The 23,203-nt window shown below is 58.1% G+C and overlaps 1 protein-coding gene across 1 annotated transcript in view; it reads right to left on the bottom strand.

Moving 5' to 3' along the window:
• WHRN (whirlin) overlaps positions 1-23,203 on the bottom strand; it is an 82,789-nt gene that overhangs the window by 38,819 nt on the left and 20,767 nt on the right. Inside the window, 2 exon segments of the mRNA XM_041761356.1 lie at positions 15,126-15,251; positions 21,335-21,553. Coding sequence (XP_041617290.1) covers positions 15,126-15,251; positions 21,335-21,553 — 345 coding nt within the window.

Genomic DNA, 23,203 nt, shown 5'->3' with positions numbered 1-23,203 from the left:
GCTAAGAGAGCATCCTAAGGAAGGGTAGAGAATGTGGCACCATCGGGGGTGGGGGGGGTGGGGGGAGAGGGTAAGACAGTCCCCTGGTATGTGCAGGGTTTCTGGAAAACAATCCCCTTCCGGCTCTTTGGGAAAGACGTGCATCAGCCCAGATTCATCAGCTGGTGGAGAGTTTCAGATGCCAGAACAGCCCAGTCTCACCCACCAGCACCCCCCACTCACGGGGCTAGTGAAAATCACCCACACAATGGGTTCTGGGAGGTGCTTATCACGTGCCAGGCACTGGGCTTTACACGCACTAGCTCACTGCATCCTGACAATACAGTACTAAGCTAACAGGTGCCGGTGGTATTATTATTTATCTTTTTATTGGTTGGCCGGTTGGTTGATTTAGAGAGGGCATGCATGCACCGGCGCACATGGTTCACAAGCAAGCGGGCCTGGAACCTACAGGGAGCACGCTTTCTCCTCCACGGTGCCTGGGAAGGGAAACAAGATACCAACTTTGAGGTTCACAGCTCGTGGACCCCTGTCCAGGATCGAGAGGAGGCCACTGTGCCTCAGGGAGAGGCGGCCCCGAGGAAAAGCTCCGGAAGGGAAGCAAAGCTGGTCCTTTAAAAAGGTCAGAGCCAAAAAAATAAATAAATAAAAAATAAAAAGGTCAGAGCTCAGCAATCGCTTGAAAGTTGTTATCTTACTTCTTGCTCAAAGAGTCGGGGGACTTTCAAGTCCCCAAAGCAATCAGGGGCTGCTCTGCCGCCGTTCCTCCCAAGAGGGCCTGGAGGGGGGCAAGGCTGGCACACCAGTGAGAGACCAGAAGGAACATCCTTAGGGTTATTCCACCCCGGAGAGGCAACGCAAGACCCGTCCTTCGCCTGGAGGCAGCCCATGGTGGACACTGCATGACGGGCGATCAGAGCAGAGAGCCAGGCCCATGACCTTGGCCAGCCCCTCCTGGCAAACTGCTCCTACTTACTTACTTACTTTCTTTTTTTTTCTTAAGATCTTATTTATTTGGCAGAGAGAAGAGAGCAAAAGCAGGTAGAGCGGGAGGGAGAGGGAGAAGCAGGCTCCTCGCTGACCAGTCAGCTGGACGCGGGGCTCGAACCCAGGACTCTGAGATCACGACCTGAGCCAAAAGCTTAACCGACCAAGCCACCCAGGCGTCCCAAACCATTCCCGCTTTCTGAGTCCCACCTTCCTCGTGCACTAAGGCCGGGTTAGACGGACACCCAGAAACCATGTTTAAAGCGAGCGTCTCTTGCACACTTTCACTTGTGTCAAGTGCTTTATAGAGGTTCTCTGGCTATGTCCTCACCACGTTCCTAGAGGTATTATCATCCCAGCTTTACAAATGAGGAAACTGAGTCCAGGGAGATAGGGACACAGCCAGTAGTTTCGACTCCCAAGAGCTCGCATCTAGCCGCCGTGAGACGGCCTGGGAATGACCTCGAGGGCCTGGCACACAGCGGCTGTGCGTGTTCGCTGTTGCTGTTATCAATCCCCCCGATGATACTTTCGTGCTGAAGTACGGCTGTAGTCGAAAGTTCTTACTTAAATGACCTTCAAAGTCGAGCTGGGCCCATCCAACCATCCGGGCGACGGGTCCCCCCTCCCGACCCACGGCAGCCACGACCTAGCAGTCCTCCGCGCAGCTAAGTACCCTTCCTGGCGGAGCCGAGTTGCCACCGCGCGTGTACTCACACTCGCGCAGCCTCGCCACCGGCAACAGCGCGCACAGGCGAGCACGGGGCCCGGGGGGCCCAGGGTCTGGATCGCCCGTCCTCGGCCGGTGAGGAGCGTGCCGTGGGCAGGCCGCCTCCTCTCACCAGGCCTCGGGTCCCTTTGTGCGTAACACGGGGATGGTGACGATCAGCACCCGTCGTGCAGGTGACGGGGACCCAGCAGCACGCCGCAGAAAGCCCCTAGGTGGGACTGCGCCCGCTGTGAGTGGCCAACAGGCAGCCGGTCTTGTGCCGTCGCTGTTGCGGAACATCACTCGGTTCCCTGCTCCTCCCCCAGGTCCCCCGAGAACCACTCTGCAAGGGCACAAGCTCTTGCAGTTTTCTGCAGGAGCCACTGGGCTTGGCGGAGGCGAGGGAAGGGTGGGGACGGGACTTGCGTGGCTAAGCGCCAGTCGTGCCCGAGCTCCAACACCAGCTCCTCCGCCTGCCAGCTGTGCGACCTCGGGCATGTTCCTCGGCCTCTCTGGGCCTCGGCTGCCCGTCTCTAACGGGGGGTGGGGGGTGCTCCTAGGGCCTCCTACGGGGTTGCTGCAAGGACTAAGGGACTCTGTGCACCCCGGCTGGCGCAGAGGGGGCGCTCCCCAACCCTGGGGATTACTATTATTACTGTCAGGTAGAAACAGCTGGAAGACTGCTCTGCCCTAAGTTACGTCCATGGCTATCATCCCCCCGTTGCGATTACCAACCTCCCCTGGCTGTACCTCCTGCCATTTCCACCAGCTTTGGGACGTTTTCTGAGGGGCCGGAAGTCTCCTGCAGGTTCTGAGGCACACCGGGCAGGTGTCACTCATCTGCTGGTGGCCGGGACCCCAGGCAGGGCCAGGGGGTGCTGAGCGGCCGCCATCACACGACCGCAGGGCTGCAAGGTCAAGGAGCTGACGGGAGAGTTCTGGGGCCAGTCCCCACCCCACTTCCCCTGCTCCCTTCTGTGGGACCTTGGGCAGGTGACGACGTCTGGGAGCCTCAGTCCGCTGGCCTCTCTGCGAAGGATGACACGGCGTGCACTTACTGCGGGGACTTTTTGGGGTTCATTAAGGTGGGACCCTAACGGTCACTTCGGGGGGTGCCTGGCTGCGGATAATCGCCAGTTCTTCAGCGGGGGCTCCGGGAGTCTCCGTCTGTGTCTCTCACGCCCACTCTGGCCGATCGACACGATCTCCACGCAGAGCACGTATGGGGCACAAATCTGGGTGCTGTGTCCCCCGGCCCTCGCCGTGCTCCCCAGGCCGCCAGCACCGGGCGCCCACCCCATTGCCCGCAGGGCTCCAGCGACGGGGGAGGCCCACGGGGCCCTGGGGTGTGGGGTGGGAGGAAGGCGGCCGCTCCCCTCTGCACCCCCCTCCCGACCCCGCTTGAGGAAGACGGGAGCCGGTCTGCCCCTGCCCCGTGGCATGACCCGCTGGCAGAGGGAGCACCGCAGGCCTTAATCTCAGCACCAACAGGCGAGCATAACAAGCGTCCGCTACACGTTTGTGCTTTGAGTTTTATCAGGCCCATCTCCATGCTCAAGTGGCAATAACTTAGTCAAAATCTGACAAATCAGAGACGTAAGGTTGTGAGCTACAAAGGGGAAGCAACCTTCTGAGAAGCGGATGGTCGGGGCATAAAAGGAACAGAAGAGAACAAGAAGAGCGCCCGGGACACCGAGTAGGACAGGCCAGGAGGAGGCCTGCAGACAGGCCCGCCGCTGACCGTCGTCAGGGTCCCGGGGCTGCAGGCCGAGTCGGGGCGTGACTGGGTTTCTCTAACACCTGCCTTTACAATTAGGAAAAGATAAAGATTTTTTGGAAAAAAATTCATTACACGTAGCCAAGGTGGTATCTGCAAGGACCCTCCGCCGCAAACTGATTGTTTTTCCTTTTACAATTAGGAAATATGGGGGACACCTGGGGGGCTCGGGGGTCGAGCGCCTGCCTTCGGCTCAGGGGTCCCGGGATCGAGTCCTGCCTCGGGCCCCCTGCAGGGAGCCTGCTTCTCCCTCTGTGTGTGTCTCCGCCTCTCTCTCCCTTTCTCTGGGTCTCTCATGAATAAATAAAAATTTTTTAAAAAAAGGGAATATTTATTGGTAGAGAGATTTTCACTCTAGGCAAGAAAAATCCTGTTTCTGCCTCAACCTCTGCTCGCTGTTTAACACCCCCCGGGGCATCTTGCCCGCGGCAACTGTTACTATAATGTCATGTTTGGACGGCGGGCTCCTGCTCCCTTATTCCGTGCTTATTAATGGGAATTCCTCCTTGGAGGAGAGCTGCTGCTTCCCCCTCATCTATTTATTTAGTTCTTTATGCAATTACATCAGCACGGCCCCGAGGCGCTTCCCGCGTTCTCCTCCGGCCCCGGGAGCGCTTCAGCGGGGCTCCGCGCGCACCCCATAGGCTGAGCGGTGCGGGGCTGATTCTATGGCACATCCTCACTCTGTGGGGCCAGGATGCCCCAGGCTCCCCCTGGACTTTCCCTGCCCCAGGATGCCCCAGGCTCCCCCTGGACTTTCCCTGCCCCAGGATGCCCCAGGCTCCCCCTGGACTTTCCCTGCCCAGGGCCTGGACTCACCATTTCTACAAAGATCCCGGGCTCCTTTTTTTTTTTTTTTTTTTAAGATTTTATTTATTTATTAGAGAGAGAGAGAGTTTGAGCGGAGCAGGGAGGCAGGGGCAGAGGGCAGAGGGAGAAGCAGACTCTCCATCGAGCCCCAAGCCCGACATGGGGCTTGATCCCAGGACGCCGGGATCATGACCTGAGCCAAAGGCAGACACTTAACCAAATGAGCCACCCAGGCAGCCTTCCCACCTCCCCCACCCCCCAGCTCCTTTTATTTAGAAAATAGTACTTAGGAACTAAGATCTGAGCACAAGGGGTACCCATTTTTATTGGGGTGTCCCTACTTCCAGCCCTTCTCCACGGATAGATCAAAGAACTATACATACGTGCTCTAGGTCACCCCCCCCACACACACACAGCTGTCTTTGCGTCTACCTATGTGCCCGTGTACGTATCCACGTTCCTTCTCTTGGTAACTGCGTCCACACTGATACCGTTGACTGATTCAGTCCCACGGGGTCCATTTCCTCCTTTCCTTACTGGAGCGTTTTGCCAGAGTGAGAACTTGGCTCTCATTATCTAAAACATGATTACTTAGTGTTTCAACCCGAGCATACAAATGAAGTACTTTCAGGATTCCTAACCCACATGCTTTTTTTTTTTTGGTTTTGTTCAAGAGGTACAGGGGAGGGGCAAGGGCAGGGGCAGAGGGGGAGAGAGAGAATCTCAAGCAGGATCCGCACTCGATGCTGAGCCCATCGCGGGGTTCAGTCCCCACGACCCTGAGATCATGACCTGAGCTGAAATCAAGAGTCAGCCACCTCGCGGACCGAGTCACCCAGGTGCCCCCGTAAGCTGTTGAGAAAAAAAAAAGAAAAAAGAAAAAAAAAAAAAACTCCTGCCAACTGGAATAGTGTTTGTGTATAGTTCTACTTGTCTTTTTGCCTTACAGTATCAGTCAAAATAACGTTTTTCAAAATTACTTAGAGTACTGCTTTTCTTCTCCGTTCTGAGTGTGGTGGTGTGAATCATCGGTAATACACTTAGATTCCTTTACCTTCACTTGGCTCAGTCTGCACTCTATTACCTCTGCCCTCCCAACCTGGCTCATTTTTAAAAATTTACATGCAGGGCTCCTGGGTGGCTCAGCGGGTGAGCACCTGCCTTGGGCTCAGGCCATGATCCTGGGGTCCCGGGATCGAGTCCCGCATCGGGCTCCCTGCATGGAGCCTGCTTCTCCCTCTGCCTCTCTCTCTGTGTCTCATGAATAAATAAATTATTTTCTTCTCCAACTTTGTGGCTTGTCTTTCTGTTCTCTGAAGTGTCTCCCGCAGAGCCAGAGTTTTTCATTTTGATAAAATCCAGTTTGTCAAATTTTTCTTCTACGGATCTTGCTTCTGATGTTAAGCCTAAGAACACTTCCTCGAGGTCGCCCAGATTTTCTCCTATGCATCCCCCCTACAAGTATTATCGCTGTATCTTCTCCATTTTGGGTTAATGTTCACGGAAGGTGTGAGGTTTAGGTTAAGGTTCACTGGTTTGCACACAGACACCACTGTCCCAGCACTGTTTATGGAGAGGACTATCCTTGGGGCATCTGGGTGGCTCAGCGGTTGAGCGTCTGCCTTCAGCCCAGGGCATGACCCTGGAGTCCTGGGATCGAGTCTCGCATCAGGCTCCCTGCATGGAGCCTGCTTCTCCCTCTGCCTGTGTCTCTGCCTCTCTCTGTGTCTCATGAGTAAATAAAAACTCTTAAAAAAAAAAAAAAAAGACTATCCTTTCTCCATTGAATTACCTTTGTGTTTCTGCCAAAAATCACCTCAGTATATTTGTGTAGGTTTATTTCTGGACTCGCTCCACTGTTGCGCTGATGTCTGTGTGGGCCCATTACTAATCCTGCCACTGCAGCCTTACAGTAAGTCCTGAGATGAGCAGCGAGTCCTCCCACAGCGCTCTTCCCTTTGAGAATGGCTTTGGCTCTGCTAGTTTCTCTTCACTTAAATGTTTAGAATCAGCTTATAAATACCTACCAAAAAATAAAAAATTAGAAATAAATAAAAAAATAAATACCTACCAAAAAGCCTACTAGCATGGACATGGGGACTGCACTGAATCTAGACCAAATTCGGGAGACGTGACATCTCCATCACACTGAGCCCCCCCATCCACAAACACTGTGTCTCTCTGTAATTATTTATGTCTTTTTTGTGTTGCACTTGTCAGCAAACACGACACATATTTTGTTATTTACACCTAAGTACTTCTGGGTGCTCCTCTAAACTGTATTTATGAATTCTGAATTCCACTAATTCACCACCAGCTGATAGAAATACAATTGATTTCTCTATGCCAACTTGGTTATCATTCCACCTTGCTAAATCCATTTATTGGTTCTAGGAGCTTTTGGGGAGATTCTTTGGAAATGTCTCCATCGACAGTCTTTGTAAATAGGGTTTCATTTCTTCTTTCCATATCTGTGTGCCTTTCCTTTCCTTTTATGACTTACTGCACCGATTACAACGTCTCGTAGGATACGGAACAGGCGCGGTGAGAGAAGACATTTCTGCCTCATTTCAATCTTGGAAGAAAGCGTTTAGTAGAAAGCCTTTCCCTTTCTTAGAAGAAAGCTTTGTTGTAGATGTTTACAAGCTGATTCTGAATGTTTTTCACCATTAAGGATGTTTAGTGGGAGGTTTGTGTGGATGCCTGTCACCGAGCCAAGAAAGCTGCTTTTTATTCCCAGTGTGCTGAGAGCTCTTATCATAACTGGACACTGAATTTTGTTAAATGCTCTTTCCGTTCATATGTAGGGTTTTTTTTCCCCTTTTAGTCCGCTAAGAACACTAATTTTTCACATGTCCATCCAGCCTAGCATTCCTTGGATAAAGGCATCCCCGCTTGGTCCCCGTATATATTCCTTTTAGAGATCAAAAGATTTGACTTGCTAATATTTTGTTGAGTGTTTTCACACTCAGCACGTCCTGAAGGGCAGCGGTCAGTAGTTTTCCTGCAGTGTATGGATTTGGTCATGTTATTACATGACACTGGCTTTGTAAAACGAGCTGGGAAGCACTGTCGCATCTTTTTAGTTTTGTTTTTAAAGATTTATTTACTTATTCTAGAGAGAGTGCATGGGGAGCACAGGGCAGAGGGAGAGAGAGAATTCTCCCTGCTGAGTGTGGAGCCCAATCCAGGGCTCGATCTCACGACGCTAAGACCATGACCTGATCCGAAACCAAGAGCTGGACACCCAGCCAACCGAGCCACCCAGGCGCCCCGCACTGTCTCATCTTTTCATTCCAGGAAGAGAGTGCATAGCATTTTTTTTTTTCCCTTAACTGTTCAAAAAAGGTTCATTAGTGAAATCACCCGGGCCTGAGTTTTCCTTTTTGGATGGTTTCTAAATACAAATTCAGTTTCTCTGACACATACACGCAGAACTCCAGGTTTCTTTTTCTTTCTTGAGTGTTCATAGTTTACATCTTTCAAAAAATTGGTCTCTTCATCTACGTTGTAGAATTTATAGGCTGAGAACTGTTGGTAATGTGCCCTAATTATCTACGATTTTTATCCACTGTCAGGAATTATATAAATATGAATACTGAATTTTTGCGATCTCATTAGGACTGCCATAAAAATCAGCCACAATCACAAATAAAAAATACCCTGAGAGGATTCTCATTAGGGACGCCTGGGTGGCTCAGCAGTTGAGCATCTGCCTTTGGCTCAGGGCGTGATCCCGGGACCGGGATCGAGTCCCGCATCGGGCTCCCTGCATGGAGCCTGCTTCTCCCTCTCCCTGTGTCTCTGCCTCTCTCTCTGTAAGTCTCTCACGAATAAATAAATAAAATATTAAAAAATAAAAGAGGATCCTCATTAAACAGGTAACACAGAGTAGCCATGCCCCCTCTCCCCCCACCACCAAGAATAAGCAGTAAGCAGCCTCAGAGAGTTTGCCAAGCTCATTCGTCTCTCCCAGCAGGACTATTTCGGGGAAGTGTCGAGACACAGCTGGCAAGGTCAAACCGTCCGATGGGTCCGGGCCCCACCTCTCCATGACCCTCAGCCAGTGCCTTCCTCTGCTGCTGGCCCTCGACACCCCCATGTATAAAATGGGAGGTTGGGAGGCTGGGATGTGTCTGCCTAGATGGATTCCCGCCACCTACCCTCCATCAGGGAAGAGCGGGGGTGGCACGTGATGCCCACAGGCCCTGGTGATGAGCAGACCTCACTGCGGGCCGTGGCTGCCACTCAGCTGCTTTCAACGCAAAGGCAAAGGCGAGCATTTCAGAGGGGAAGAGTCTGATTTCTCAGCTCACACCCTAGGTGAGTGGGAAGATCACTAACCCTCCCTAGTGGGATTTGATCCTTAACAACAACAACAACAACAAAACGCAGGCCCTGTGCTGTGTTCGGGCCAGGATGCAAATGAAAGGGTGGTCCAGATCGGAGCTTTGGGGTCAAAAGGCCTGGTCTGGGGTCTGCCTTGGCCAGACTCACTCCTTCACTGAAGAACTCTTTTCTGAACACCTACTGTATGCCAGGCTCTGTCGTGGGCAGGGAGATAAAATGTTTAAAGAACCACCAGGGATCCCAGAGGGCTCAGAGGTTGAGCACCTGCCTTCACTCAGGTCATGATCCCGGGGTCCTGGGATTGAGCCCTGCATCGCATTGGGATCCCTGCTCAGCTGGGAGCCTGCTCCTCCCTCTGCCTCTGCCCCGGCTCCTGTGCTCGCTCTCTCGTGCTCACTTTGCCTCTCAGATAAATTAATGAAATCTAAAAAGAAAGTGGGGTGCTGCTGAGGCTCAGTCCAGAGAAGAAGAGTTAGGAGAATAGATGCTGGCCAAGCCCATCCCAGGAGGGGTCAGCCCCAGCCCAGCTGGCTTCCCCGCTGACACACAGCGTGGGCTCCCAGGGAAGCCCAGCACACAGCGCCGACCTGCAGGCTGTCCCCAGCCACAGAGACACCACACTGCATCGGACATGGTCTGTGCCACGGCCACCAGCAGCGGGGTGATGATGACCCCAAAACTGGGACATCCTTGGGAACAGAGATCCTGCGCAGATGAACCCCAGCCAGGGTGGCAGCCGACTGGGACCAGTGGGCCCCCCTCCCTGGCATGACCTCCTGGGTGAAGGCTGTGCAGCCCGGCAGGACTGAGGCCTGGCAGGACTGAGCGCACGGGGCTTGAGAAGCTTGGTGACTTCTGCAAAGAACAAATGTCCTTCATTTCCTCTCGCTGCATTCTCTTGTTATTGGGGCAAGTTAGGGTACCAGGCAGGTGACAGCACAGCACGTGGCCTTTGGAGGGCCCCAGATCCCTGCATGATCCCGAGCAAGTCACTACACGTCTCTGAGCCTCCGCTGCTCATCTATTAAACTGCACTACTGGGGCCCACCCTGAGGATTATGTGGGAGTGAACCCTACGGGGTTTAGCACAGTGCCGGATTCCTAATAGCTGGCTAATAACTAGCAACTGCTATCATCATTATTATTATTTCTAAATGCCAGTCAATCTGGTTGTCCTCAAAGGAACAAATGAGGCTTTATGGTTCATTCTGTGCTGGGGCTGGAAGCTGGGGGGGTGGCAGGGGGGATGGCAGGGCAGGTACAAAGGAACAAGAGAGGTCTAAAGGTAAGTGCTGGAGGTGGAGTTAGCCCCTCCCAGGAGGCTGGGACAGCTCCCCCTTCCACCCTGGCCACCCCCTGGCTAAGTGCTGGGAAGTGCCTGACCTCCTCCTAAGAGCTTCTCCTCCCAGAGCTTTACACCCTCCCCTCCCCACCCGGACTCCCTGGGCTCCCTGGCTCCCTCTGACTCACCCTCCCCTGCTCCCTGGGCTCCCCTGGCTCTCAGGCTCTGGGAAGCCAAGTGAGCCTGGAGGCTGGGCCGGAAGGCAGCACTTCCACCCAGGGGAGCTCTGCACCCCGCAAGGAGGCCTACTGACACATAAAGCCTGTTCTGGGCTCCGCCCCCCCCCCCAGCCAAGCCCCTTCATTCCATTTCAATGTGCTGATCCCACTGACAGCGCCCCCCTACCCCCGCGCCCCTCAAAACCGGAATTAACGAGCACTGGGTGCTCCCTGAGTGGGCAGGGGTGAGCACCCTGGAGGGAGCTTGGGAGGCGCACGTGGGCCAGTGACAGGGAGCGTGAGCAGCGGTGAGCAGTGGTCGAGGGGAGGGGACAAGGGACAGGGAAGGAAAAGCCTCTCCCGAAGCCGGTGCATTTCACAAGCAAGGAAAGCCTGTGACTGGGGGGACTGGGAGGCGGGCTCTAGTGACCCGGAAACTTCCACGGAACCTTTTTCTGCGGCCTTGCCTCAAAATGGATATGGCTCTACTGTCGCCGCTTTCACGCTTACGGAAGTGGCACTTGCTCCTGCTGCACCCCGCAGGGACTCCGAGGCCCCCCAGTCCTCTGGCCTCTGGTCCTCTCGACGCCCCAGGAAGCACACTGGTGCCCAGTACCACTCTCATCTATTAAACTGCTCTTCCTGGTTCCCGCACAGGTGCTTACACACGTCTCCGGCCCGATGAGCTGCTGTTAGGTCAGCGGCTTGGCACCCCGTGCTCCCCACCTAGTGAGAGGCCTTGCACGGCCTCCCCAGCACTGACCGCAGATCCCGGGCATCACCTGTTCGCGGCCGCTCGGCCTTGGGTGAATCCCGCGGCCCGTGGTCATCGAGCTCTGTGCTCTGTCGGCATCATCTGGCACCTTCTCCCCACCGGCTGGCGGCTGGCGCTGACCGTCCTCTGCATCTGGGAACCCTTCCCGCCACTACAGGCACTTAAGCATTTGCGTTGTTCTTTCTGCCCGAAATTCTCATTTCCTCCTTCACGTCATTAATTTTCTTCTCTTCTTTTAAGTTTCAACTGAAATGTTTCTTCCTCCAGGAGGCCTTCCCGGGTATCCTAGATCAGAGACGGTCTCCCCCGTTACTATACCCACGCGGTGCCATGTGCTTTGCCCTCTTGTTACTTATCCTGATTGCAATTCACCCATCGGGTGGTCCCACCCCCTACCCGCCCGTCTTCCCACCACAAGGTAAGCTCCTGGAGGTCAGAGACTGTATCTGTGGTGCTGGCTCAGAAGCCACAGGGCGAGCACGGCGTCTGGCACGCGGGAGTCCTCAGCACACACGTGCTGATTACAGGGAAGGCGGGCAGCCACGGACACTCACTGCCTCTGTGTAATGTCCCCTCCCACTGTCCCTTCCTCCCACATGAAAGACCTGCCAGTGGGCTACCTGTTTGGGCATCTCTCCATGGCTATGGGGACCCGCAGGGGAAGGAGAATGGAGTAGGTTCTGGGTCTGGGCACCCTCTGGCTCTCTCAGGCCGGGGAAACATGCAAATCTAGGAGAGAGCCTCCAAAATCATCCAACCCGACTATTCAACAGCCACTGTCCAAGCAGAGAGACCGAGGCCCCATGAGGAGAAGGGCATGGCCACCCCCACACGGCTGGGCCGCGGGTCCCAGGGCCCCTGTCCTCCCCTACACAAGGCAAGCCCAGGCTCATGATGAGGCGGTGGAGGCCTAGTGGTTAAGAATGTGGAGGCGATGGGGTGGGGGGACGGGGTCCCCGGGTGATGGGCATTAAGGAGGGCACGGGATGCAATGAGGCCTGGGTGTTACAGACAATGATGAATCCCCGACCTGTACCTCTGAGACTATGATACACTCTATGTTAATTCATCAAATTTAAATAAAATTTAAAAAAAATTAGAATTAAAAAAAATATGGGCTTAGAGTGTGCTGGGTGAACGCAGGACTAGCACTTCTTAGCTGGGTGACCTTGGGCAAGTTGCTTAATGCTGCTCCCAAATCTGCCACCTGTAAAATGGGGGCAAGAATGTTCCTTTCTCACACGTTGTCCTAGAAATCACGTCACACTGTGTGACGTGTTCAGCACAGTTCCCGACACGGTGACTCCGCAGTGAGTGGACAACACGATAATAAAAGCTGCCACCTGTCAGTGACGACAGGGACAGGTGCAGAGACAGAGACAGACCGGAGGACACTGCTCAGGTCATCACACAGCATTCCCTCTACGAGACGCCAGACGAACGCTGCTCTCAGGCCTCAGGAAGAGGAACAGGCGGGCTTCTCAAGCACGGTTGGTCTGTTTTCATCTCACAGACGTCTCTGACCTGCTTCCCTCTTTGCATTGGCTGCCGGGAAGCTCAGAGCCAATTCTGCATCCTGCCTGCAGCAAGTGTTCCTGGCTTCATCCATTTGCTCAGCCCCCATATTTCTTCTCTCCAATCTCCTCAACTCATTCATTTAAGAAAATCTTGGGGTGCCTGGGTGGCTCGATCAGTTAAAGTACCTGCCTTCAGTTCAAGTCATGATCCCAGGGTCCTGGGATCAAATCCTGCATCGGGCTCCCTGCTCAGCAGAGAACGTGCTTCTCCCTCTCCATCTGCTGCTTCCCCTGCTTGTGCTCTCTCATTCTCTGTCAAATAAATAAATTTTTAAAAAATATTTTATTTATTTATTCATGAGAAACACACGGAGAGAGAGAGGCAGAGACACAGGGAGAGGGAGAAGCAGGCTCCATGCAAGGAGCCCAACGTGGGACTTGATCCCAGGACCCTGGGGTCATGCCCTGGGTCAAAGGCAGATGCCCAACTGCCGAGGCACCCAGGCGTCTCAATAAATAAGATCTTAAAAGAAAAATCTTTACTTGGTGCCTAGAAGCTGCCGATTCTAGGGGGTGGGTGGGAAATAACGGAATTACAACCGCAGGCAGGCCAAACGCAACGCGGTGCGGTGAAGTCGACTAGGCTAGTGGGAAAACTGGTGGCCCTGAACGAAGTGTGTGGTTTGTTGAGCCGCATCGTACCGACGTCAGATTCTTGGCCTTGACGGCTGCGCCGCGGTTACAGATGTTGACGCTCGGGGAAGCCGGATGAAGGATAAATGGGGAGTCCCCCTGTGACTTCCCAGTATATCTACAATGATCCCCAAATAACGAACATCTGCAACAAAATGCACACGTGGGCTACGAGGTGATTGTTTCCTCCTGGGAGTCCCGTCGAGGTGTCACCTTTACCTGAGAGCACGGGGTACACTCAGACCGGGGGGCATTTCAGAATCGTTTGGGGAGCCTCAAGAGCAAGGTTCTAGAAACCAGAATCCCCATTCCCGCAGGGAGTCCCAGCTTTGCCTCCCACGAGCCGAGCCGAGCCGGGTGGTGCTCCGGGTCTCAGCGGCTGCGCCTGGAATACGCGCCCCTCCCCGAAGCTGCGCTCCAGGGCTGGTGGTGTGGGTACGTGATTTAACGGCACCAAGGTGCTGGGGAAATGGGGCCCCCCTCGGGCTGTCCAGGCTGCTGTGACAAAGCCCGGCAGACCGGGAGGCCTATAAGCAGCAGGTATTTACTTGGCAGGGCTCTGGAGGCCCGAGGTTGGGGTCAGCAGCCAGCACGGCCGGGCTCTGGTGGGGATCCTGTTCCCAGCGGCAGACAGCCCACCCACCTCGTGTCCTCACGCGGCGAGGGAGCCCCCTGGGGTCCCACTACCAAGGACATTCCACCTTCGTGACCTGATCACCTCCCACAGGCCCCTCCTCTACCACTGTCGTGCTGGGCTGAGGGATTCCAGAGGAGGGTGGAGGACTCAAGCCTGCAGCCCCTAACATCGACGCTCAAGCCTGCAGCCCGTAACATCGACGCTCGACGCTCCGTAAACTTAACCTTTGTGGTTAATGTCCGGTCAGCTCAGCCCTCCCCTCGTCCTCTCAACAGCCCTGAGAAAAAGCTGTCACTTATGATGCTTTTCTGGGAGAAGGAAGGGAAGCACGGACAGGTGGAGGGGCTCTCCGCGGTCACCCCGCTATTAAAGCAAAAGCAGCAAAGCAGGGAGTGGAGCCCCATCTTCCGGACCCCAAGCCCAGAGCTCTTGCACCTGCATCGTCACTCCTAAAAGAAGCTGACAGATGCCCCCGTGCCCCCCCGACCGCCGCGGCCCATCCACGACACGCACAGGGCACCTCCTGAGCACCACCCTCACCTGCCACGACCTTTTCATGACCTTGTCTGCTCCTCCGTATCCAGAACCAGTTTCCCCCGCATCAGTGGGGCATTCAAGGCCCTTTGCTACAAGGCACAGTCTCATCTCGCGTCTCATTCCCCGGCCACCCGGTTGCCCACGGTCCCGCCTTCTGGCTCCCTCAGTGGCACCCCCTTCTTCCCCAGGCCCTCCTCCCCATCCTGCCTCCTTCCGCAAGGCCGGCTCAGATGCCACCTGGGCCCTTGCTCACTGCTCCCATCGCTGCTGCCTCGGCTTCCCCGGCATCAGGATTTAGCCCAAACACACGCTGCCATTTATTTAGGTGACCTGTGTCCCGGCCCAAGGTCCTCATCCCTGCCTTGCTCATTGTCACGGGCCCCCGGGCTCCGGCGGGCAAGTTCTGGCAGCGGGACTGGCAGCGGGACAGAGCAGCGAGGCGGCTGAGACCCTGGACGGTGGAACAGGCGCTGCCCGGGCGGATCCTGCCCTGCAACCGCCCGCCGCATGCTCGGCGAGTCCGTGACCCCTCCTGAGTGTGTCCACCCGCAGACTGGAAACTGCGGGTCACGGCCGCCAACCCGGGGGCAGCAGCCTGAGGGTTCAATGAGCCCCACGCACAGTCGGCTACAGTGCCTGGCCCATCAGCCTTCTCTAACGGGACAGCGTCGCCCCGGCCGAATGCCAGCGGGAGCTGCTCGGTGCCACCCCCACTCTCCCTCCCTCTCTGTGCTCCCCGTGAACCCGAGGTCACCCCCACCCAGCTCCTGACCTCTCCCTCCCTCTCCGTGCTCCCCACGAACCTCCTGGAAGTCGGCCCTCGGGGCCCTCACCTTGAGCCCACTGCTCTCTGCTTCTGAGCCCGCGTCCACGCCGGTGACGTAAATGCCCAGGCCGTACTCGGCTCCCCCGCGGATCGTGAGGCCCAGGGAGCGGCCCTCACCCAGCACCAGGTTCACCTGCAGGAGGGACAGGAGACAGCTATTCGAGGGCCTGGAGGGTGGGTGACGTGAACTTCGTGGGGGCAGCACAGCAGGCTGGAGTCCTTGGCAAACCCCGAAGGGCACTCCCATTGAGGCCTGGAACATTCCAGGTCCCCTGCCCCGGCTCTGCCTCCGAACTGCTGTGTAACCTTGGGGAAGCCCCTGTCCCATCCTAAAAGAAAGGCAATGAGGGAGGTGACCTCCAGAGACCCCCCCAGAGTGACGCGACACCTCAGGTTTTCCCATGTGCTTCACACCGTGGGGGCGCAGGCACCCCAGCTGCCCTTCACCACCCGCTTCAGCCAGGGAGAGCCTGCTCTGGCCCAGGCTCCTTCATCCCCCATCCCCCTTAGGATCAACGCTAAGTCCACTCTGGTGCCCAAGGGTCCCATCCCCTGGGGGGGTCTCCTGCTCTCCCAGCAGCCCACGGCAGCCTTGCCTCAGCTGCCCTCCCGTCTACAAACAGCAGGAGCGCCTGCTGAGTGCAGACCCAGTGCTGCGGGGGTGACCAAGCGACCCCTCGGAAACAGTCCTGCTTCCGAGGGTCTCAGCAGAAGAGCACAGAGACCAGTAAGCAGAGCTTCAGAACATAAGTGCTGGCTCAAGGCCACGACGAAGCACAAAAGGTGCAAGGTCCTGACCGGGGGCGGGGTGAGCAGGGTGGCGGGAGGGCTTCCTGGAGAAGGCGGCATCTCTGAGATGGGAGTGTGAGCAGGAGTGAGCGAGCAGGTGCAGGGCAGGGGGAGACGGGCTTTCCAGGGTCCCAGGGACAGCAGTCCTTGCTGTGTGCCGTCGAGGGGCCGCCCGGCTGCCGTGAGGCTCGACCACATGCTCCGCGGCGTAGCCAGCACGGATTCGTTACCTGGGAGGCCCTGCGTCCACGGGGCCGCCTTCTGTCCAGAGGCTCCCGGGGGGGGGGGGGGGGGACCCGTTTCCTGGCCTCTTGTGGCTTTCAGGGACCACCTGCCTTCTTGGGCTCGTGGCCCCGTCCTCCATCCTCAGGCCAGCGGGGAGCACCTCCGTGCCCAGGGCAGCACGCCCCCCTCTGTCTGACTCTGCCCCCTTGCCTCCTCCTCCCCAGGACCCCGTCACGGCACGGGGCCACCCAGAGAATACAGCAGACTCTCCCCGTCTCAAGATCTTCAACTTGCCCGCAGCCGCCAACTGTCTTAGGCCATGGAAGGGGACGTCCTCACGGGCCCCGGGGAAGAGGCAGCGGGTGGCCCGGGTCTCCATTGTGTCGGCCACAGGCACCCCCCCAAAGAGCTCCTAGGGGAAATCCTCATCTCGGAGTCCATCCTGTGGAGCCTGACCTCAGGCAGGGTGTTCCAGAAGTGTGACCTCCGAGCCATGAAGGCCTAGGGGTCAGCCAGGGGAAGGGAGAGGGATGACAAGTATTTGGGGTGGGGGAGGGGGGGCAGGAAGGTGTGCAAAAGCTCAGAACCTGGATGTGGCATGGCCCCCAGGGGTCCTGCAGGGCGCTGTGTGGCCAAGAATGGTGGGGAAGGGGGGCCAGGGCAAGATTGGCTAGCGGGGGGCCCGGGCCGGGCCGAGAAGCTTTAGGGGGACACTGACCGGCTCAGATTTGGGCCGAGATGCATTAGGGGGGGACACAGACCGGCTCAGATTTGGGCTGAGATGCTTTCAGGGGGACACGAACCGGCTCAGATTTGGGCTGAGATGCTTTGGGGGGGGACACGAACCGGCTCAGATTCGGGCCGAGATGCATTAGGGGGGACACAGACCTGCTCAGATTCGGGCCGAGAAGCTTTGGGGACACAGACTGGCTCGGATTTGGGCTGAGATGCTTTGGGGGGGGGACATGAACCGGCTCAGATTCGGGCCGAGATGTGTTAGGGGGGACACTGGCTCAGATTTGGGCCGAGATGCATTAGGGGGGACACAGACCGGCTCAGATTCAGGCCGAGAAGCTTTCGGGGGGACACCAACCGGCTCAGATTCGGGCTGAGAAGGACAGAGGGCTTGGAGACAGACGGACGGGGCCTTGCCCCGGGACTGCACGCTCTCCCAGCTGCGTGATGCCAGCCCCGTCATCGCCGCACCGCGGCACACGGTCCCACGTGAATAATGCTTAGGGAAAAACCTCATCCTCGTCCCCCCCAGGACAGCTACTACCACACACAAACACGCCCCTGAAAATACCAAGTGCTGACAAGGAAGTGGATGGAGCAAGCGGAACCATCGCGCCCCGTCGGTGGGCACGTAAATGGGGCAGCTGCCATGGGAACCTGTCAGGAGGTCCTCGGAGCGTCAGAAATACAATTAGTATCACCCCAGACTCCAGCAACGGTGCCCAGGTGGCCTGAGAGCGGGTCTCAAGCACGTCCTTGCAGGCCGGCAGCGAGCCGTGTTACCTGCAACCGCCCTTGGGGTGAGGATGCGAGCCTGGTGAGCGCAGGGGGGCCGTCCGACGGCCTGGATGGGGAAAGAAGCCCTGGCACATGCCACAGCCCGGACGAGCCTCGGGATGGTCAAGGCAGAGTGGAGTCCCCTCCAGGGAACCCGATGCGGGACTCGATCCCTGGACCCCGGGGATCACGCCCTGAGCCGAAGGCAGACACCCAACCGCTGAGCCGCCCAAGTGCCCCCTCTAAGCCACTTCTTGATGTCTTCAAGCGGGGAGGCCCCGATGGGCTTCGCCCCATCAAACTGGGAAAGAACCGTGAAGGGTGAGGCCTGGAGACCTGCTGACCTCGGGTGAGCGTCACCTCCCGTGGGTGAAGGACAAGTGACAGAGCCCAAGCAGGTGCTCGTCCTCCCTGGAGGGTGACGGGCTGGGCACCAGCCGCCAGGGCCACACGGCTGTTCAGGCCGCCACGAAGATGCCAACTTGGGCCACAGATGGCCACAGCCTCCTCTGTCCCCTCGTGACAACAGTGGGGAGGTCTGGCCGCACAGGCCTTGGCTTGGAGCGCACCGGGCTGCTGGCGGGCGAGTCCACGGCCGCCCGGTCACTCCCGTAGCAAGCGCTGGGCGCCTGCGCTGTGCCGCACTGGCCCGGGCTCCACGAGGGTGCCAGGGCCCCACGGCCCCGGCGCTCACCCGGCAGCGGGCAGAGGAGCCCCTACTCCGGTCTCCACTTTACGGGGACGCCGGGCTCACAGCCCTTACGCCACTCATCCAAGGTCACACGGCGGAGCCAGGATTTGGATCCGCTCGTCCTTGTGGCCCTGTCGCACGGATGCTGCCCTGGTTAAGCCCTCCCGACGTGTTCTGGTTTGTTCCCGCTGGAGAGGCTGCGGAGTATTCGAGAACGGGAACCCCGGGGCAGGAAAGCCCCGCTGCACGCCGCCCCTCTGGGCCTCGGAGGACGTGGCATCACCGGAGCGCGGACGGCTCTGATCCCCGGGGACTTACACGTCGTCCTGCCTCCTGCTCCCCGCTTCAGCCTCACGGGGCAGCTCTCACGCCTCAGGAGGGAGGACCGCGTGACGCCGCAGCCCGAGAGCCGGCTTCCCCGACCGGCCGGTCAGGGTCCCACCCACGGTGGGATTTTTTCATCCCTGCCGCCCTGGGCAGGCTCCCTGGGAGGAGGAGGTGTGAAGGCTGGCGCGGGCAGCCTGGGCGCCTGGTTGCCGTGATCTGTGATGTCAGACAAGCCCAGGACACCGGGAGGAGAGACGCAGGACCCGCTGGGCTCCAGGGCCCCGGGAACAGAAGTGCGGGCCCCCCTGCCCCGCACAACAGGAAACGGGGGTTTCCGGGCCGCGTGGGCGAGAAGAGGAACAGAAGGGAGGCCAGAAGCTTGTCTGGAGCTGTGACATCTGTGAAGGCGGCTCTGGTGTGGTCTGGGGTATTTCCTGCCTCCTGAGGTCTCTGGGTCCTCCCTGGAGCACAGTTCTCTAAGTATCTGCCTTCCGCGTTCCTATGTAAGTTATTCTAAGACTCCGGGGGGGGGGGGGGAGCACCTTATCTGCTCCCAGCCCTCTCACCCCCTCCATTCCAGTGGTAGGGCCCTTCTCGTTGAGCCTTGAGGACGTGCGCCGGTTCCCACTTCAGGGCCTTTGCACATGCTGTCCTTGCCGCCTGGGGTGCACGGCAGCCCCTTCTTCCCCTCCAGGTCTCAGCTCACAAGTCAGGGCCTCCCTGTCCGTCACGCTCCACCTCTCCCCGGAGTTTACTTCCTTCCGTGGCTCCTCACCACCTCCATGGCCTTGCTCACTCACGCTCCTCTCTGGATTATTGTCTCACTCGTCCCGTGACCTCCAAGCTCACTGGGAGCTTCCCCACAGCAGGGCCTCATCTCTCTTGTCCACTTCTCTGTGCCTCCCTCCCATCGTGCATCAAGTGCTCCGCAGGTGCTAAGTACGGGGGGGGGGGGGGGACCTGTGGAAGGAGTCCTGGGTGCCACCGTGTTCTCTGTGGGATTCCTGCGCCTTGAAATGCGGAGGAGGGCAGCCACCCCGCTGGGCGGCCGGGGGATTCACTCGGATGCCGGCAGCACAGAGCCCAGCCCCCAGCGGCGCCACGGCCCACAGCCCACGCAGGAGAGGCCCAGCCCCGGGAGGCTGGCCTTGAAAATGACTCCAGGCCGCAGGCTCCCGGCTGGCTCGAGATTGCCCAGCAGGGAGGGGGCCCAGCCTCCTCTGCCCCAGCCTGCGCTGGCCACCAGGCAGCTCCAGAGGGGGGACCTGCCCACTGGCTACCCCTCTGCTTGCTGCCCAGCGCGGGAGCCACCGCCCGCACGGCGACATCTGCGAGAAGAACACCGAGCTTTGAGGGCGCCCCGGTGGCTCAGTGGTTGAGCATCTGCCTTTGGCTCAGGGCGTGATCCTGGGGACCCCGGATGAGTCCTGCATCAGGTTCCCCGCAGGGAGCCCGCTTCTCCCTCTGCCTGTGTCTCTGCCTCTCTCTGGGTCTCTCATGAATAAATGAAGTCTTTACAAAAATGAAAAAGGGGCAACCCAGGTGGCTCAGCAGTCTAGCGCTGCCTTCAGCCCGGGGCATGACCCTGGAGACCCGGGATCGAGTCCCAGGTCAGGCTCCCTGCATGGAGCCTGCTTCTCCCTCTGCTTCTCTCTCTCTCTCTCTCTCTCTCTCTCTCTGTCTCTATGAGAGAGCCGCGTGCAGGAGGTACACTCCTGGTCTCCGCAGCAACCGTGGCTGGCAAAGCAAATAGCACCAGAGCGAAGTTTAAAAATTGGGGCGCAGGGGGAGTGGAATTACCTCCTTTTCTGGTCTTTTTAAAAAAATGTTTATGTAAACAGGTGCAATATGAGGGGAGGAGGGCTTCAACAGCCCTGTGCCCCTTCTTCGGGTCACAACAACCCATGGTGCTCGAGGGGCAACATGCCTGCCGCCACTCACTCCAGCCACACTCTCCAGGCACCCGCTCGGGCCTCCCCTTGCAGCCTCCCCCTCCAGTGGCGTTGGTTCTGTGTATCAAAGCGCCTGCCCTGCAAAGGGGCAGAGAGCCCACACGCTGGAAATGCCTTTCCTCCGGGAGGTGCACCGAGCTCCTCACCTTCAGTTCTGGGACTGCCCTCACCGGCTACGAGGTGAGCAGCACCAGGTCCTGTTCCCCCCAACCCAAGATGCACAGGGCCAGGAGGTTCCCAGTGGAGCCCTGAGTCCCAGCTCTGAGCTGTCTCTCCTCCCTTTTCCACCCCAGCGGCTAGAACGGGGAGTGGGCGGGTGCAGCTTCCACCATCAGAGGGGGCAACAGCCCGGGGGGATGATGATGGGAATGCATGTGGGCCCCAGAATAAGACGTGGAGCAGGGCTGCCGCTCCAGCCCAGACCGTCCCCTATTCTGCGTCAGGGAGACGTTAACTGGTCTGAGTCAAGCCACGGCCTTTGGGCGCTGGTTGCAGGGTCGTAGCTCATATTAGAAAATACATCGCATGGGTCGAAAAGAAAAGAGGAGGAAACCCTTCCGTAGGTTCCTGAGAGGACAGAGCCCCGAAAGAACCAGGCCCCTTTGTCCAGCCTCCAAGAAGCTTCCCTGTTCTGGGCCAGGCAAGGAGAACGGGCCCTCGGGGGGATGAGCCTGCCCCCCCACCCCAACGTCCACCCCTCGCCGAGGCCGGGCGGCTCACCTTCTTCTCATCCCCGCCTTGCAGGAGGTGCAGGGTGCTCCTGGAGTCACCCTCGCGCTGCCTCAGGGTGCTGCCGTGGGTCTGGGGCAGGCCTGAGGGCGGGGAGATGCTGCGGCCCTGGGGGTCCACCCAGGTGTAGATGTGGTTGGTGACGTAGCCCCCGGGGATGCGCCCTGCCGAGTACACGGACAACAGCAGCTTCTTAGAGCCCTTCAGAGCCTAGAGAGAGAGAGAGAGAGAGAGAGAGAGAGAAAGAGAGAGAGAGACACGGGTTAGCAGGAAGGGGGCATCGAGGGTCAACCCTCCCTGTTCCCAGAGCTCACGTCTCCCCAGACTCTCTGCCACCCCCACCGCCCCCTAGAGCAGGAGGCCAGCCCCTGAGTGCCCCCAACCTTTGTTTTTCTTCCCCAGCCCCCCATTTTTGTCCTCTGGAAACGAGGACACCCGTTCCACCCCGATCTTGAAGTGGTCCACGTGTAGGGGCCCCCTGCCTCGGCCCAGCCAGGCACCAAGAGTTCCCACTACGCGCCTCTGGGAGGCCTGCTTGGCTGGCCCCGGGGACCTGGCCGGGAAGGGCGGCTCCCCGTGTCTCCGTTACCCGTACAGACTACGTCGGGGCCTGGAATGCAGGGTCCAGGCCGAGGGGCCCTACGTGACCAGACCCCCACAAATACCCTGGCGCTGACTCTGACGAGCATCCCTAGTAGCGACCACAGCTCACCCTTGCTCCTCCTACAGCGGAGGGAGATTCCGAAGCCTGTGCCTGGTTTCCCACACACGTTGCCCCCTGCACCCGTTCCCTGGGCTCACTTCGCTGTGTATCATTTCACTGGTGTAAATCTTTTTTTTTTTTTTAAGCCTTTATTTATTTGAGAGAGGCAGAGAAAACATGAGCCAGGAGGAGCAGCAGAGGCAGAGAGAGAAGCGGACGCCTGACTGGGGGCGGGATCCCAGGACCCTGAGACCAGGACCTGAGGCGAAGGCAGATGCTTAACCGACGGAGCCTCCCAGGCGCCCCTTGCTGTCCTAGATCTTTGTCCCAGGTTCGACGACACGCTGGACCTGTGAGCCCTCCCAGAACCCGAACAGGCAGAGCAGCATCCTTGAGAACGGAGAGGAGGCTGGTGCCTTTGACGAGAACACCACGCAGAGCCGGCCCGGGGAGGGCCTGGGCGGTCACCAGGTCTCCCACGCGTGCCCGCCTCTAGCAGTTCTCAGAAGGGGTCCCTGGGAGCCCGCGATCGGGAGGCACAGAGAGGCAATGAGGATGCAAAGCACAGCCGAGGACACAGGAGGCCAGACCCGGGCAAGCCACTGCCCCGTGCGCCTCAGTTTCCCCAGCTCAAGGCTGTGGGACTAGAAAATCTGACGGCCACTCGGGACACCTAGGGGGGCTCAGGGGTGGAGCGTCTGCCTTGGGCTCAGGCCGTGACCCCAGGGTCCTGGATCGAGTCCCGCATCGGGCTCCCTGCACGGAGCCTGCTTCTCCCTCTGCCTGTGCCTCTGCCTCTCTCTGTGTGTCTCTCATGAATAAATAAATAAATAAAATCTTAAAAAAAAAGGAAAAAGAAAGGAAGAAAATCTGACAGCCATTCAGGCTGAGACCCTTCCAGAACCTCCAACGCTGCTGGTGTTTTGGGTAAATGTGGGCTTCCAGCGGGTCCTGGAGACCAAGAATATTATCCTCATCCGCTCCTGCCTCCTTTATTTTTCTGGCAAAACTGAACAAACACAAGATTCCCGAAACAGCCGTTGCCGCGCCAGAGCAGGCTCCCGGAAGGTGGTCTGGGTGCAGGGCCCTCGGAGGCCGTGCCGACGGCTGCGCCATGGCCCCTTCCAGCTAAAACACGCTCGTGTGTGTGTCACGCG

The sequence above is a fragment of the Vulpes lagopus genome, chromosome 7 (genome assembly GCF_018345385.1).
Source record: "Vulpes lagopus strain Blue_001 chromosome 7, ASM1834538v1, whole genome shotgun sequence".
NCBI classification, from domain to species: domain Eukaryota; kingdom Metazoa; phylum Chordata; class Mammalia; order Carnivora; family Canidae; genus Vulpes; species Vulpes lagopus.
The sequence above is the reverse complement of the archived record's forward strand: the minus strand, read 5'-3'. Positions and strand labels throughout refer to the sequence as shown.